The sequence below is a fragment of the Macaca mulatta genome, chromosome X, assembly GCF_049350105.2.
Source record: "Macaca mulatta isolate MMU2019108-1 chromosome X, T2T-MMU8v2.0, whole genome shotgun sequence".
NCBI classification, from domain to species: Eukaryota; Metazoa; Chordata; class Mammalia; order Primates; family Cercopithecidae; genus Macaca; species Macaca mulatta.
This window is the reverse complement of record NC_133426.1, coordinates 46,653,874-46,671,507: the sequence shown is the minus strand read 5'-3', so window position 1 is coordinate 46,671,507 and position 17,634 is coordinate 46,653,874. Positions and strand designations below refer to the sequence as shown.

At 43.0% G+C, this 17,634-nt stretch overlaps 1 protein-coding gene across 37 annotated transcripts in view; it reads left to right on the top strand.

The window, feature by feature from the left end:
- SLC9A7 (solute carrier family 9 member A7) overlaps positions 1–17,634 on the top strand; it is a 150,093-nt gene that overhangs the window by 116,095 nt on the left and 16,364 nt on the right. For 21 of the 37 annotated variants that reach the window (XR_013412786.1, XR_013412782.1, XR_013412785.1 and 18 more), the window contains exons 13-15: positions 2,310–2,369; positions 6,271–6,334; positions 17,132–17,214. Coding sequence is in view for 6 of the 37 variants with exons in the window: in XM_077988564.1 (XP_077844690.1) it covers positions 2,310–2,369; positions 6,271–6,334; positions 17,132–17,214 (207 nt within the window). In the remaining 31 variants the exon portion in view is untranslated. Of the gene's footprint in view, positions 1–2,309; positions 2,370–6,270; positions 6,335–17,131; positions 17,239–17,634 lie in introns of all 37 variants that reach the window. The other 16 variants (XR_013412798.1, XR_013412797.1, XR_013412796.1 and 13 more) reach the window with 3 other exon arrangements.

The following is a 17,634-nucleotide window of genomic DNA, read 5'->3' as shown; positions in this document are numbered from 1 at the left end:
GTTTCTTACTATGGCTAATTTCAAGTCTGTGTATAAAATAAAAATGAATATAACTGTACATCCAAAGCCAGGTCACTGCTTTCCATAAATCCAATTTATCTTTTTAAATTGGTGTTTTGTGATTGGTATTTTAAAACATAATGGTAAAATGTGCAAATTGCTTTCTGTTAAAACAAAATATTTGTCTTAGTCTCTTAAGAGTTGTTATTGACAAAGGATGTAATTTTAGCAACTTAAAAAATGATCGTGGGATTATTTTGGCTGATGAGCCTTGTGTGTGTCCTGACCACATTGCGACAGCATGGTGGCGGTCTTCTAGGAGTCCTCAGCTTCAAGTAACACACACAAAACGGTGGAGATAGTGGGTGGGGTGGGGGGGCGGTGGGGGCGGTGGAACGACATACACCCAGCTGGCCAAATGAACTGTAACCTTCACATCCCAGAGTGTAGTAATATAATCATTCAAGGACAAGTAAGAATGCTCTACTTGGCATAATCCTGTTAGACTGAGAATTTGTAATAAAGCTCTTTCCAAGATAACATAAGGAATAAAGGCAGGGAGAAGCCCTGAGCTCTTCATGTAATAGCATTTGCAACTGGATATTTTAAAAGACCTTAAAGATACCACCTTGTAATCAAAGGCAATATCCTATAAGAGGAAGAGCTGAGGCTCTGGAGTCTAGCAGCCTGAGTTGGAATCTTGGCTCTACCATTTCTACCTTTGTGACCTTGGGCAACTTATTTCACCTGTATCCCTCAGTTTCCTCACTGATTAAATAGGGACAGTCATAGCATGAGGATAAAATGTGGTAATAAATAATGCAATGAAGAATTCTGTCATCAATGTACCATCTGACACATAAGCACTTAGTATATTTTAGCTGTTATTGTATTAATAGTATTAATCATAGCATTACAGCTGCTACTATTATTAATACTATTACTCAAGAGACAATGAATCTTACATTAAGGAATCTGGCTTGTTTTTCTGGTGTTTGCTATAATTTTTCAATGTTGTAGTAATAGAGTCTGATTTAAGTCACATTCTGAACATGTAACTAAAAGTACCACCTTAAGAAGCATCGTGTCCTCACTTGCGTATGTCAGGGGATATTAGTAACATGAGAATTTGGGCATTGTCTAGCGAAGTAGTTCTCAATCTTTTTTTCATTATTGTCACCGCTGAGGAGCCTTTAAAAACTTTTTCCTCAATTATCTCCCCCAGTGAAATTTTAGTATCACAGATCTGCTATGCCTCTCTGTCTGTGCTGTGGCACTTTGGAGGGCTACAAACCATTATAATATCTAAGTATTTTCTTTTACCTACAAGAACCAATTTTTATACCCAGGAGGGTGATACTGCCTCCATTGAGAATACGTGGTTCAATGCAGTGATTCTCAACTGACAGCAATTTTGTTCCCCAGGGGACATTTATTTGGCAGTATCTGGAGATGTTTTTAGTTGGCCACAACAAGAGGAAGGGGTCAAAACCTCAGCTTCTTGGTGGGTGGGGTTGCTACTAGTATCTTGTGGGTGAAAGCTGGAGACTCTGTTAAACATCTTGCAGTGCACCGTACGGGTCACCACAACAGAGAATTATCTGACCTGAAATGTCAATGCTGCTGAGTTTACGAAACCCTGCTCCAACATGATAGTAAGATTCAGATGCACTCTGAGTAACCCAGAAATTATTAAGGAAGGTGAAGGTGGACCATGTCAACTCAAAAGGCTACAAGCTAAAGAGAATAGCAGAAGCGAGGTTCCCGACTTTCAGGTTGATCCTGTGTACAACATGGTGTGCTTATCTGAAAAAAAAGACCATCTTTGTCTTCTTAAGTATTGTTGCTATTTTTCAATAATATCATGCTTTTTGTTCTTTCTGTTAAATATGTGTAAAAATATATGTAAACACTTTAAATATGTGTAACATTTAAGCAGCAATTTCTTTTTTTCTATTTTTGGTATCTTGCTTTATAAACAGATGAATTTCCGAAAAAAATATGTAAATTTGTTTTCTATGAGGTATATTTCATCCTCTGATTTTATTACATTATATTTTGAGAGGCTCATCCTCATTCCTGATCAATCCTCATTTGATCTGGCTCCTGATATTGCTGCTTTAAATTTAAATTTAGTGGCCTCTCAGCCTCTCTGGGTTTTAGAGGATGGGGACAGTTTAAGAGAGGATATGGATTTATATTGAAAGTGAGAAATATTCTCTTATGGACATGGTCCAGATCATTTGCCCAGAGCTCCTGGCTCTCCTGTTGTCCCTGTCACACTCACATTCCCTTCTTCTGCTGCCCAGAGTTGGCGTTGAGGAGCCCTCCGAAGAGGACCAGAATGAACACCACTGGCAGTACTTCAGGTGACACAAGGGCATCCTCAGAAAAAATTAACCAGGCCTGGCTTTTCTCCTCTTTCTAACCTCAGATATTTCTCTTTACACTGTTTTTCTCTTCCTTCCTACGTGTGCCAACCCCCACCCCTTTTAGTAAAGGTGCAAAAGGTTGAGTCAATTCTAATCATTTTTTCCACCCCTCCTCTGGGTTGATTGATGTGTCAGTGTTCTTGGGATTCTGTTTGCTTTCCCCATATTTAGGCAGTGTATTGCTAACACAAAGCCTGAGTTGTCAAGTGTTTCCTTTTTGTACAACTGAGCTTAGTGTTAAGAGCAGCTCATTTTCAGAGCCACACTTTCCCCACAAAATCCTGCTTATGATCTAGTAAATAAGGCTCTTAATTCATAAAGAGAACTAGAATTTTCATATTTCAACCATGACTGGGGTAAGGCTTACACCATCTTAATTAAATATCACTGCTGTTTTAGTTTTTCAGAATACATATTTGTGTACTTGTGCCTTGTCGTGGTGAACCAGAAGGTATGAATAATGTTTAATCAAAAAGATAAAGAGTCCTCTAATGCAGTTTGTTTCTTAGTATCCTTCCAAGTTTATGATATAACTATGCTTAAGGGTGGTGGTGTCTGGGCAAGCAAAGTACAAACTTTAATGTTTCTTCTTTCCTTTCTGTTTCTCTAATTGGCATGTTTTCTTCCTGATCTGATTCTCGGTGCTGATAGATAAATCAAATGCAAAATAGGCTTCAGCTCTGTTCTCAGCACTGTAAGAATATTTCACTTCCTTGAGGGCAGTGGTGAAAGCAGTGGGACATGGGTCTTGGGATATCACCAGGCCCCATATGTGCACTGTAATGACTCACATGAAATTACTTAAGTATTTAAGCTCACTGAAGTCAGACTTTTTTCTACACACACACGTTCATTTGTAGAGACTGACTTTGATACCAGCTAAATTGCAGAGGAAACCCTTTCCTTTGAAGCATGCCTTCAAGAAGGAAAGTCCTTCAGGCAAAGTGTAAGTTATTAGACTTGGGACATGAGCAAATTCAGGTTATGATATGGTGGTCAAGTTATATGAAGATGTGTGTCTCATATTCCTCAAATTATTCAAAACCTTGACCATTCAGGGATTTTTTTTTTAGAAAAAATTATTAATTAAAATAGAATACTTCTAAACTTTCCAAGATTTTATGGCGTTTTATCTGTTAATCAGAATGGACAAATTATACCAGTAGAGAAATTATCAATTTTGGGTATTTATTCATTCCAGAATGAGCACATCAGTTTGCTTGCTTTATTTTTTCATTTAGTGTGGGATGTCCACATTTGTCTACTTCCTAATGAAAATAAAGATAATTCTGCCCATTCTGGAAAAAAAGGTTGTCATTTGTGTTCTTATGAACTTAGCCCTGATATATCAGGGGAATGCTAAAATAAGATCTAATAAAACAGCATAAAAAAGTTCCGGTGTCCTGGATCAAAAGCATTATACCAGATCAGGAAAGAGATACATAAAGTGGACAGTGACCTGACACTAGGAATTTCAGAAAGTTGGGGGACCCTAAAGTCTTCTGAGGCTTTAAACCTACAATTAAAATCCTGTGCCTGGGCCAGGCGTGGTGGCTCACGCCTGTAATCCCAGCACTTCGGGAGGCCAAGGTGGGCAGATCACCTGAAGTCAGGAGTTCGAGACCAGCCTGGCCAACATGGTGAAACACCGTCTCTACTGAAAATACAAAAATTAGCCAGGCGTGGTGGCGTATGCCTATAGTCCCAGCTGCTCGGGAGGCTGAGGCAGGAGAATGGCTTGAATCCAGGAGACAGAGGTTGCAGTGAGCCAAGATCGCACCACTGCACTCTAGCCTGGGTGACAGAGCGAGACTCCGTCTCAAAAAAATTCTCAAAAACAAAAAAAAGAATCCTGTGCCTGTTCTTTCTTGCTGCCCGGTTCCACACCAAAACACCCTGGCCCATTCGTTTACCTCCTCTTCCCAGAGACCGGTTTGGTTCTGGGCTCTGCCCCAAGGGTGGGGCTTTTTGTAGGAAGCCACAAGGTCCCGTGTCATCCTTGGGGATTGGTCCAAGAGGCCTCAACCCTGCCAGAAAAGTAATTGCTAAATCGCCCTGAAGTAAACAGCCTTGAAAAGGCGAAAAAAGTGCAGAATATTATTTGTGTCTCACGGCCCCGATCTGTTTTGTTTTGTTTTTTTTTTAGCAGTAGCAAGCTGAGAAGCAGCTCTTTGTTTCCTTTCTTAGAAATCTCCTGTTCTGCACTTATATCAGTAGCAAGGCCTTCCAAGAGACTCCAAGGGCCTTCCCACACTCCTCTGTCTGTGGCAGGGCCCAGAAGGTCCTTTTAGGTTTTCTGCTGTCAGGAGTTTGGGCTGCATTTCAGACTTGGTTGATACCAAGTGGCTGCAGTGAAGATTGGAAATTCCATGGCAGATGTAGGATTTTCCTGGCATCTTTTTTCTCTGCCCCATTGCCGAGTGTTATCCATGTCATCCATGGCACAGTTTCCTGCCTCAGAATGAGGAAGGTGCAAGGATAAAAAAAAAAAAAATTACCAGATGCATAGAGTGCCAGTTAGTATGTTACTAAGCCAAGACAACTGCCCTGGTGCTTTTATAGTTTTTGTTATAAATCAAGTCTTGCCATTTTGCTTTTTGTTTCTATCTTTAGTTGTTGCTCTCAAATGTGTGAGTTCTCAAGGCTATCTTGATGCAAGAGGGTATAGGGGCACCAGGATTGAAAGCAGGTCAGGACTCTAGTTAATGATATTGTTAAAGAAAATGTTATTCTGATGTATATTAAAACAGTAAGGCAGATGTTGTTCAGGACCATCACGATTGGTATAGGGACCACTGTGATGGGGTTTTGCAGCAGGAGAGAGGAACAGGGGCCAGTGGATGGAGAAGTACTGAGAGGAAACATCAGGGGCAAGGGGGATTCTGGCTAAACTGACCCAACAGGATTCTTGCTGAAGACAGGCGAAGGGGATTAGACATCACCTGGGGGATTGTGGGGAAATGAAGAACCCAATCAGATGTTGGGGATAGGCCATTCAGATGTTGGGCTCTGGCCAAACCAACTTAGACAATCAGACATCACCTGAGGGATTGTGGGGGGATGAAGAACCCAATCAGATGTTGGGTTCTGGCCAAACCAACTTAGCAAGCCTCTTGCTAAGATTGGGTTATGCTGAGATGGACATGGAAGCCCAAAAGTCAGTGCCTAGTTGGGAAGTGAATTCCTAGGAGCCTGACGAAAGTTTGGTCAAGGAGGGACACTTTGTCAATAATGCATGTGAAGTATTTAGGGGAAGTATTCTGATATCTGCAACTTTATCTGAATGCATCCAAAGAAAAAGTAAGATGGGTGATAGAGAAATGGATAGATAGGTAATAAGGAATATACAATAAAATGTTGATGATAGAATCTAGTGATGGTGGGTATATAGGAGTTCACGCTAAAGCCTTTCAACATCTCCCTGTATATTTGAAAAAGTTGATAACAAAATGTTAGGGAAATTAAAGCAGACCAGGGCAGAAGTGAGGAAGCAGCACAGAGGAAGGGCCTAGTGCAGTGAGACCCACATTTTGATAACTGGGACCACCTGGTGCAGAAAAGCAAGTGGACAGTTGCCAGCATGTGTTGTGTTCCGGAGGCCTTGCTTAGAGTGGAAGCACATGGGATTCATTGCCCCTCTGACTCTCTGGGATCTGAAGTGGTATGCGACCTCTTTCTCATGACTTCTGCATGCTAGCCTTCCTCACCTTTTAGCTAACCACTCCTTATGCTTCGGGAAGATGGTCAGCCTCCGGGTTACTTACAGCCTGCATGGCTACCATGGGCCGAGATAATACTCTCTGTTTTTCTCTTTGTCTTTCTCCCTGGTGACTTTCAGAGTTGGTGTTGACCCCGATCAAGACCCACCACCCAACAATGACAGCTTTCAAGTCTTACAAGGGGTAAGTCACAAGAGATGCTTCTTCCCGGGGAAGACATTGGAGCATTCGCCACATGCCAGGCACTTTACCTAGATTCCCTCATTGTGATCCTGACAACAGCCTTATGAAGTATGTACTGCTCTCCCCATTTTGCAGATTAAAAGCTGAAGTTTGGGAGTTTGAGTCATCTCAGAGTAAGTGATGGAGCCAGGATTTGTCCCCAGGGTATGTGTTCTTAATCAACGTTATGAAAGGTGTGAGCTCGCCAGAAAGAGTCCTGACTCCTCACTTTTCAATAGTGGATATTGGTTCTACAACTGGTTCTGAGTCTATCAGTGGTGCCCAGGAGAAAGAGAGCAATACGATTTGACTCTCCAGCCCAGGGATCTGAGGAAGAAAGGAGAGACATCAGGTGCCTGAAGGCATTCCTGTTCCTCCAGGGCCTGGGATCCTCTAGGTGAGGAATTTGGAAAGGGCATAGTAGGGACGGCTTGCCTTTGCTCCATGAAGTCCAGGGTCTCAGGTGGGAAAACCAGGAGCTTGGGGCTGGAATCATGCAAAGGTTCATTTACTCATATGTCTGGCACCTGGGCTGGAAGGACCCAACCACAAGGACCTCTGACAGGAATGTCTGTGCAGGGCTTTTCCATGTGGCCTGAGCTGCCTGCCAGCATGGTGGCTGCTGGGTAGTTGGATTTCTTATATCATGGCTCAGGGTTCCAAAAGCAAGTGTCCCAGCAAGCAAAGTAGAGGCTATATCACCTTTTCTGAACGAATCTTAGAAGTTCTACAGCATCACTTCCATGGCTTTCTATTGCTTAGAAATGCATTCCTAAGACCAGCCCAGATCCAATGGGAGGGGATAGAGACCATAACCTCTGGATGGGAAGAGTATCAACAAATTTGCAGACAAGATTTGAGGTTGCCGTATCATCCCTGTTGTGCAGCTGTTGGGATGATTTTGTCTCTAGGTGTGGCTCTTTACCCAGGTCAGCATGACCTGGGCAGGCAAGGTGGGGAAAGGAGAGTTATGATAGGGGCAGAAATGTGTTACCAATATATTATTTGACCTTGGGAGTCAATAACTATGTCATTCAGCATTGAATGCCCAGTGCTGAGCACAGTGGCTGGCACATACGGGAACCAGATAGGTGTTTGTTGGGTGGATGAGGGAATGAGAGGTGCAATGTGCAACAGGCAGCTTTACTGACCACATGTGTATGTTGTCCATGAAACCCTATTCTTTTTTTTCCAGTCGGTTTTGAATCTGACTCATCATTGCACTTAATCCTAAATCCAGTCTGCAGCAGACTTCAGATTCCATAGGATCTTCTAAATGATTCCATCTACCAAATCAGATTTAATAAGGCTGGCAAAATGTGGTGCTGTGTGGAGGTCAATGGGGTGCCACTGTAGCCTTTTGTGGTTTCTTTCTCTTTAAAGGTGGCCACAGCCTGATAAGGCATTTATAGCATTGATGTCCGTTCTAGGTCCCTGCTCAAGGGACACAAAGCCATGACCTGGAAAGTTCTGGACACTTTGGGAAGAGTTTTCAATAAGCTTCATTGGAGATTTGGCGCCCACTTTAATGAGCTCCAGAAGACCTTTGAGATGATCTTAGACTTGGCCATTATGTCAATTGGGAACATGTGGTCTCAATGAGAAGTTCTCTGAAAATTTGCTGTTTGACTCTAGCTTTGATTAAGGACTTTAGAAAACAGGAGTTCAGGAACTGAGCACCTTGAAGCTAATTTAGAGTATAACAGTTTGGGAGATCTTGAAACGCATCCTGAGAAAAACCCAGGGGAAAACATGATGGCCGTCCTTATTTCACCAAAGGGAAGATAACGGCTCTGGTAGGACATGGCTGCCCTATTCTAAAGCATCCTCCACAGAACTGTGGCCAGTTTACATTAATTTTGTAAGAAAAAAAGGCCAATAGCAGCTGGATCGTAAGATTTGGAGAGGTTTCATCTTGCTCCGGACCATTCAAAACATCCCCACCCGCTTTGCTGTTTCCCATTGCTCCTACCTCTGCATTCAAGCATCTGTAACAGGAAACAAGTGAAAGGATTTGGCTGGTCATGTAGTAGAACTTACTATGTATCACATAAGCCCCGCACATTGGGAACACTGGGCTTGTAATTAGATTCAGTAAGAAGCTTACTGTCACTTTTCTGTGGAAATGTTTGAATGAGAAAGCAGCAGGTCCAAAGTGCTGAGGGTTCTTGTATTTAGTCCATGCAGTGACAGCTAAAATAGCCCCCGCCCCCTAGGTGGAGTGAGTCTCAGGAACCTCCCTGGATGGGCCTGGATGGATGAACTCAGTGTTCCTGTCAGCTCCCAGAGGGCCCCTTGGGCTGAGAGCACTGCACATGTGGTGTTGTCAACGAGCTGGCAGCCACTCATGCTGCACTCCTAATGGCACCCTGTTTGCCACAGCCCTAGCCAGAAGCTGTGTCACAGCTTCCCCAGACCTCCTTCCTTCCAAACCTCACACATGGTCATGCAGAGGGCCCCTCAAAGTCAGTTCCACTGACCTTTTGAAAGGTTTTCAAGATTGTTGTCATATGGGGAAAAACATGCAAACTTCAGGCTTGGTTCTCCAGGACACCCTCTTAGAAATGACTCACGCCCTTGTGCAGAGAGGACCTTATTTCTCCAGTTCCTCCTGGTCTGACCTCCTCATTCTAGTGAGCCACTAACAGCAGGGTTCGGTGCACTCTGTGGTCATGAGAAACAGGAAAACAGAAATAAATGGGCTTCTCATTTTTGGGTGAAACCCTGGGTTCTTGCAGTTTCCCCTGAAATAGATCCAGGTCACATGCTCAGTGTTGTCATGAAACTGAACTCAGAGGTAGGGAAAGTCCAGATGTTTGTTCTCTACCAGAGAAAAAAAGGGCAGTTCTCTTTACCTCATTTTCTAAATAATCGTCCTAAAAACAACAAACAAAAAAGTGACATTTGACGGGAAGGCATGTCTTATAATGAGCACAATTCTCCTCGCTGGTCTTGAAGCCCAAGGCTATAAACAGAGTCATGGCTAGGGAGCTACAGAATATTAGCTCATGTGGGAAAAGGAAGGGAGCTGTTGGCTAGAACTTTGCTTCATGTGGGGAAAGCATAAAAATATTGTGGGCAGACTTCAGCTTTGTGTCCCTGGCAAGTTTGACTCATTAGAACAAAACAAGACCAAAAAAACTCAGTTGCTTTGTTTCTCTGGAGGTCTTGGTGACTTTGCAACCAAAACAAAAACAACCCCAGCTGGAGGCAAGCTGCCCAGCCCTGGGGGTGGCCTCCCACCCCATTAAACAGGAGGACTTTTCACGCCAGACCAGACAGCTGAGATTTCTGTTGGCGGCACATGCAGACACATCATTCACTTCCTTCCCTGAGTTTACAGAAGAGCACTCATTGATGAGGCCACTTTGGAGCAGCTGAGAGTGTGAATCTGAATTTATCCCAGTTTTACCATATCAACAGGACAAGGTCACAAGCCAGATATTAATGGAGTGTGGAGGAAGGGAAACCACCAGTGCCTGTGTATATGTACACATATGTGTGTGTGTCTGTGTGTATGTAGTGAAAACTGTAGAAAATCAGCAGTTTATAGTTGCGTTCATATATGACTTTCTGAGCAAGTTAGAATCATTTGTTTCTGGGTTCTCCTCGTTTTTTTGTTTTTGTTTTTGTTTTTGTTTTTGTTTCTCCAGGCTGAAATCTGACACCTGTAAATCTGTCACCTAAACCTTTAACTTCAAACAGTTGCAGAGGTGCCTTTCCTCCAATTGCTACTCTGTGACCGCCCCCATCTCCATTTTTTTTTTGTGCTTCCAAATGCCTCCCTTGGCCCCTGATTTCCCTTTCTGCTCTTCCTTTTCTGTTTTCTAAAAACTCAGAGTCAAGATCAGTTTATTCATTTATTTGACAAATAGTTATTGAGCACCTGTTCTGTTTCAGACATACTTTCAGGTTCTGGGAAAATATCTGCAACAAGATAGATGAATCTGCATCCTGAAGGGCTTGATGACAAGGTGATAAAGGGCGAGGGTGGAGAGTGGCAGAAGCAAGATAGTGGAGACACTCAGGCCTCACCAGCCCCACTGAAGCAGAATCTGCATTTTAACAGTGTCTCCAGGGAATGTGTACATTTTACCATTAGAAAAGCCCCGATATAGGCAATGCATAGCTCTGGAGAGTTTTAAGCAGGGAAGAAAACTATCTGTGTATCATGGTCAGAGACTTGACTCCGGTTTTTTTTCGTTTTGTTTTGAGACAGGGTTTCCCTCTGATGCCAAGGCTGGAGTGCAGTGGTGCAATCACAGCTCACTGCAGCCTTGACCTCTTGGGCCCAAGGGATCCTCCTCCCTCAGCCTCCTGAGTAGCTAGGACCACAGGAGTGTGCCACTTCACCAATTTAATTTATAAAATATTTTTGTAGACACAGGATCTTGCTTTGTTGTGCAGGCTGGTCTCAAACTCCTGGGCCAAGTGATCTTAACCCTCCCAAAATGCAGGGATTACAGGCATGAGCCCACTGTACCTGGCTGATTCCGTTTCTAAACCCTCTTATTACCCTCTGCTGAGAAATATTGGTCCCATTATCCCAATGATATAACAAAGGCCCTGTATTAGTCCATTCCCACACTTCTATAAAGAACTACCTGAGACTGGGTAATTTATGAAGAAAAGGTTTAATTGACTCATAGTTCTGCAAGCTGTACAGGAAGCATAGCTAGGAGGCCTCAGGAAACTTACAATCATAGCGAAGGCAAAGGGGAAACAAACACGTCTTACCATAGCGGAGCAGGAGAGAGAGAGAACAAGGGGGAAGTGCCACACATTTTTAACCAGATCTCGTGAGAACTCACTCACTATCACAAGAACAGCAAGGGGAAAGTCTGCCCCATGATCCAGCCACCTCTTACCAGGCCCCACCTCTAACACTTAGGATCACAACTTGAGATGAGACTTATGGGGGAGGACACAGAGCCAAAACATATCAGGCTCAGGCTAAGCGTGGTGGCTCATGCCTGTAATCCCAGTACTTCAGGAGGCTGAGGCAGGTGGATCACCTGAGGTCAGGAGTTCAAGACCAGCCTGGCCAACATGGCAAAACACCGTCTCTACTAAAAATATAAAAATTAGCTGGGCATGGTGGCAGGCACCTGTAATCCCAGCTACTTGGGAGGCTGAGGCAGGAGAATTGCTTGAACCCAGGAGGCAGAGGTTGCAGTGAGCTGAGATCATGCCACTGCACTGTAGCCTGGGTGACACAGCGAGACTCCATCTCCGAAAAAGTAAAAAAGCATATCAGGCCCAAATCAAGTGACATCATTTATTTACTCCTCTGCTCTGTATTAGTTGTCTGTGACTCTTGTAACAAATTACCACAAATTTGGTGACTTAAAACAATAGGGTTTTTTTTTTTTTTTTTTTTTTTTTTTTTTTTTTTAAGGGACAGGGTTTTGCCATGTTGGCCAGGCTGGTCTTGAACTCCTTGGCTCAAGTGATCCACCCATCTTGGCCTCCCAAAGTGCTGGGATTATAGGCATAAGCCACCATGCCCAGCCAAAACAATGCAGTTTTGTCATCCTTACAGTTCAGTAGATCAGGTATCTGGTGGGCTCAGCTGGTCTCTCTGCTTCCAGTTTTTCAAGGTATTGGCAAGCCTAAGCTCTGGGGAGAGAAGCCACTTCCAGGCTCATTCAGATTGTCAGGTTGTCATAGAATTCAGTTCTATGTGTTCTTACTGCAAAACCAGCAACAGTGGGGCGAGTTTTTGTCAAGCTCTGAATCTCTCCTGCCCTTTCTTCTACTACATTCCTTCCTCTGACTCTTTTGCCTTCCTTGTCATTTTGTGTGTGTGTGTGTTGTTGTTGTTGTTGTTTTTTTTTTGAGAGAGAGAGTCTTGCTCTATTGCCCAGGCTGGAGTGCAGTGGTGTGATCTCAGCTCACTGCAACCTCCGCCTCCCAGGTTCAAGCAATTCTTGTGCCTCAGCCTCCTGAGTAGCTGGGATTACAGGTGTACGCCACCATACCCAGCTAATTTTTACATTTTAAGTAGAGACGAGGTTTCGCCATGATGGCCAGGCTGGTCTTGAACTCCTGACCTTGAGTGATCTGCCCACCTCAGCCTCCCAAAGTTCTGGGATTACAGGCGTAAGTCACCATGCTTGGCCCTCCTTGTCCACTTTTAAGGGCCCACGTGATTGTACTGGGCCTACCGGGATAACCTTAAGTCCATCCACAAAGTCCCTTTTGCCAGGTAGTGTAACAGGCTCCAGGGATTAGGCTGTAGAAAGCTTTGGTGGGGTGGCCATTATTCTGCCTACCATATGCTCCATCCCTGAAAAAAAAAAAAAAAAAGTAAGCTGTTCTTATTAGTGTGATGACCTTAACTTTTTAAAACATCTTTTAATATTATGTAAGAATGGAATGAAATGTAACTCTACACAGATATCATTATGTATTCATTCTAGAAAAAGCATTTCAAAAATAGGACTGTTTGCTATTCCCCAGTTCTTTAATCAGCTTTCTTTTTCTTCATTACATTTGTCAGTCAATATGTATTTGTCTGTCTCCCCTACCCCTACCCCCCTCCCCGCAACCCCCGCCACCTTCACCTTCTGGAAAGAGTGCTCCTTGAGGGCCAGGTGCTAAGTTATATTCCTCTTTGTGTTTCCAGCACCCAGCATGGTGCCTGGCACATAGTAGGTGCTTAATGAATGCAGAAGAAATAGACACTCATTGTTACATGCTCAAAAAATGGTAATAAGCAGGGTTGGTGGTATTTTCTTGAAGGGGCTTCTCTATTAATAATGGCAGTAAAAAGATGAAAATTCCTTGTGTAAAAAGCCACACAAGATAGCCAAATGATGTTAATGACTAGGCTTTTTTTTCCCCCCAAACAAATATGTGCTTGAAATTATATATCCAGTCTTTGGAAATGAACTTAATTAGTAATATGAGCTCTAACTACATGCCAGATTCTGGGTTAAATATTTCACAAATATTTAATCAGCACAAAAAGTCACATGGCAAACAATAATGAGTCAATATTTGTTGAGTGCCTGCCACATATCAGGCACCATCCGAAGTCCTTTAAATGAAAAACCTTTTACAGTTCTAAAATAAAACCTTTTTTCTCTACATTCACAACACTTGTAATGCTAAATATATCAGGTCTTTTTCTGTACCAGCCAGTTCTCCAATTCCCAATGAGTACTAACTGGACCTCCTACAGTTTAACTCACTACCTACCTGGAGTTAGCATCAGATCCCATAGGTTAAGGACTCAGTCCCACAAGACTCTCCCCACTTCAGACACCAGTTGCAAGTCCCAGGTCGTGACCTGCACTTCAGACTGACTGGCTATGGGGGAGTTCCCACCCCCTCCTCAGGTTCGATGATTTGCTACAATGACTCACAGAACACAACTTTTACCATTACCAGTTTGTTAGAAAGGATACGATTCAGGAATAGCCTAATGGAAGACATGCATAGGGCAAAGGATGGGGATGGGAGTATGTGGCGCCAACTTGGAAGCCCTCCAAATTGTGTCATTTAGGGTTTTATGGAGGTTTCATTACATAGGCATGGTTGATTAAATCAATAGCCATTGATAATTAACTCAATCCCCAGTCCTCCCCTCCCAGGAGGTTGGGATGGAGCTAAAAGTTCCAATCCTCTAATTACATGGTTGGTTTCTCTGGCAATCAGTGTCCATTCAAGAGTCACCTTATGGGCTGGGCGCGGTGGCTCAAGCCTGTAATCCCAGCACTTTGGAAGGCCGAGACGGGCGGATCACGAGGTCAGGAGATCGAGACCATGCTGGCTAACATGGTGAAACCCCGTCTCTACTAAAAAATACAAAAAATTAGCCGGGCGAGGTGGCGGGCGCCTGTGGTCCCAGCTACTCGGGAGGCTGAGGCGGGAGAATGGCCTGAACCCAGGAGGCGGAGCTTGCAGTGAGCTGAGATCCGGCCACTGCACTCCAGCCCGGGCGACAGAGCGAGACTCCGTCTCAAAAAAAAAAAAAAAAAAAAGAGTCACCTTATTAGCATAAATTCAGGTGTGCTTGAAAGGAGCTTATTATTAATAAAAAAGATGTTCCTCCCACCCCATCTACTCAGGAAATTCCAAGGGTTTTAGGAGTTTTGTGTCAGACAAAAACCAGATATATATTTCTTGTTCTATCACAACATTCCAGCCTCATAATGCCCCTAGAGGTAGGTAATTATTAATATTTCCAGTTTACAGATGAGGATCCTGAACCACAGAAAGGTTAGGTAACTTGCCCAGAGTCACACAGCAAGGCAATGGCAGCGGCACAGTCAGGACCCAGATAGTCTCTTGAGAGAGCCTGTGATATCCACACCTACACTTCTTGGAGTGCTGTGTCGCTTTTGAAACATTTCTTAGAGAAGCCGTGCTTCTGCACAGGCTTGAAAGATGAATAGAGGTTGGCCAGGTAGGTGTTCTGGGTGGGAGAAGGTGAGAGGAAAAAAGAATGCTCCAGGCTCTAGAAGTTGCCTGAGCTAAAGACATGAGGTGTGAACCCAGGTTTTGAGGAGAGACGAGTTGAGAGAGCAAGTCTGCTTTTTCCGTGGACAGCACAGGAATGGAAAATCCAAGAGTCACCAAGTGCAGCCAGGAAGGAGGCTCCGCCTGTTCCCACAGTGACCCACAGGAAGGGCTCTCAATGGCTTCTCTGTGATGGCAGCCCCAATCATGTCATGAAGCATTCATTTGTTGCTTGTCTTCCGGGTCAGCTTTAAAAAATTAGTTCTGTCCCACAGAACTGCCCTGATTTCCCCAAAGCCACCATATGTGGATTTATCTAAGTTCTTCCTGTACCTAATCATGCTTCTGGCACCATCTCTTGGAATAAGAAGTTGTTTAACACCCTTTTCACAAAGTTACGCTTTTGATTTGTCCTGAATTTACCCCTTGTAGCCTCTAAGCATTATCTCTTAGTTTCTTACATTTCAGGATTTGCTGTGGAGTCTGAGGTCACTTTATCTTATTCATGGATTGCAGGCATATCTTTCAGTAGCCTGAGAAGACCTTTTGTTAGTTTGCTGTCAAATAGAAGCCATTCCCTTGCTTTACTCATTTTAATTGTCTCTTTTGGGGCTTATATAAGTCTCTTGTAGCTTTCTTTTTTTTTTTTTAATTTAAGTTCAGGGGTTCTTGTAGCTTTCTTGAGATTAAATGGCAAGAAATTAAGTAGTCCGGTGACAATAAATGCTTTGTGGTTTTGCAGAGGTTAAGATGACAGAGTAGGGTTCATTGTTTTCATCACTGATTAAGGGAAGAAGTAGAAGAAACTGACTCTGGGGGACTCATTTTGTGCCTGATGGTTTATAGTATCCTTCCTGATGATGTTTATCATTGTGCTTTTTCCTTAGTAAAATTCTACAGGCACTTAGAACTGAGAGCTTAGAGCCTATTACTTTATAAAGAACCATTTAATTTTTTCCATTTTATGTTTGCCTATCAAAAAAGTCATCTGCTACTTTTCTACTTAGTCATGTCGCATTTGGGAATCTTCCCAGAGTTGTCATTGGGTTAGCAATCAGTCACCCTGCAAATGGAGGCATTTCTGTGCTCTCTCTCTTCCATGATTTATAAAAACGTAAAATCAAATTGGTCTCTGGAGTCTCTCCTTGTTTCTATTTCCTGAATCACAGACGGGCCTATTTAACTGAGCTATTTCCATATCCATCACTAAACATTCCTGAAATACCGAGGGGATTCAGTTTTTTAAAATATCTTTGCGGTTGGAAACTTTAGGAGTGTATTAATAAATAGTGCTTGCTAATTTCTCTCCTTTTTGTCTATGTGCTTCTCAAAGATCTTTGATTAATTATTGGTGTTGCCATTGCAGGTAGAATTTACACTTGCCATGATTTAAAACTACTTGTAATTTTGGTTCAAGTTGTATTTGGTGATTGTCAGTTGTCCCTCACTTGCGGAGTTGCCTCTCCCTGTAATATTAAAGAGAATGATGATAGTAACAGCTTCGCAAGCAGTCTGTGCTTTCAGAGCCCCAGTAGTACCCTCAAATTGCTGCAGTCGATCTGAGTTTTATATTAACTGTGCTGCTTCTGATACTTGCACAGAACAGATTTCCTAAACCTTAAATGAATGTTTGATTTTGCAGGTTATTTTGAAAGTTACAAGGTGGGGATGTTTAAATTGGAAGGGCATGAGAGTAGCAAGGAACTTGCTACTTGAGGGTAGATAAAATAACAGAATTGTTAGTTCGGGCTCATTTCCCCTGCTCACTGATCCCACCTTCCTAAAACTGGTGGGGAAACAAGTACCTTACCACCTGGAGCACAGTGTAGGTCCCTCTGGGTAAGGACCACAGAGAAGCCTTAACTAGTTTGTCAGGATACTCAACAAAATGTGGTTTCCACAGGCCTGCTTTGGGGATGGGGATTGGAAAGTTGCTTTTAAAAAAGCTTTTAAAAATATTCTCTATAAATCAATTTTGGCCTGTTAGGATCTAGACTATTTTAGGGTAATGAATCTGCTGAAAGATACTTCGAGGAAAATTGCAATAAAATTGAGTTTGAGCTATCCACAGACATAACCCAGCCTTTTTACTTGGGAGACTGTTTTTCTGCCTTTTGAGTTTATTTAATTTCTGCTCAAATGCTACCTCCCAATATATCTTTGAAAGTTTGCTGACATGGGATGTTTGACTGTGAGCTCCAGAGCTATACAAGTGATTTTAAAAGTTTTTTCTCCCCTTTCTTTGAGATCCCTTTTGTACAACTAAGCATGTGCCCTCTTGTTTGTTCCCAGGACGGCCCAGATTCTGCCAGAGGAAACCGGACAAAACAGGAGAGCGCATGGATATTCAGGCTGTGGTACAGCTTTGATCACAAGTATCCTTTTAAGTAGCATCCCCTGTGTCAGTGAAACATTGGGGATGAAATCTTGTTGAATTGTCAGTGAATGACACCTGGTAAGTAAGGAAAGATGCATGCTTGGGACAGGGATAGTTCGTCCTCTCATGGAACATGTGCATTGAGCATTCAACCATGGGTAGTCCTGGTGAGTATCTGGCCAAGAGGAATGTTTGCATATCCTTAGAGTAATTACCCCACAACCTGGCAGACTCATGTAGTTCTTAAGAGCTTTGTGTCCAGGGAACTATGCCTTTTTAGGTGATTAGATTAAAATTACACAATGAATCATGCTGTGGTCAGAAAAGGAAGTAGAACTTCAGCTGTTAATCCCTATGGGGAGGATAATTCCTATTGGATGAACTTGGCCAAGTCTGATCTTGTATGATCTGACATTGG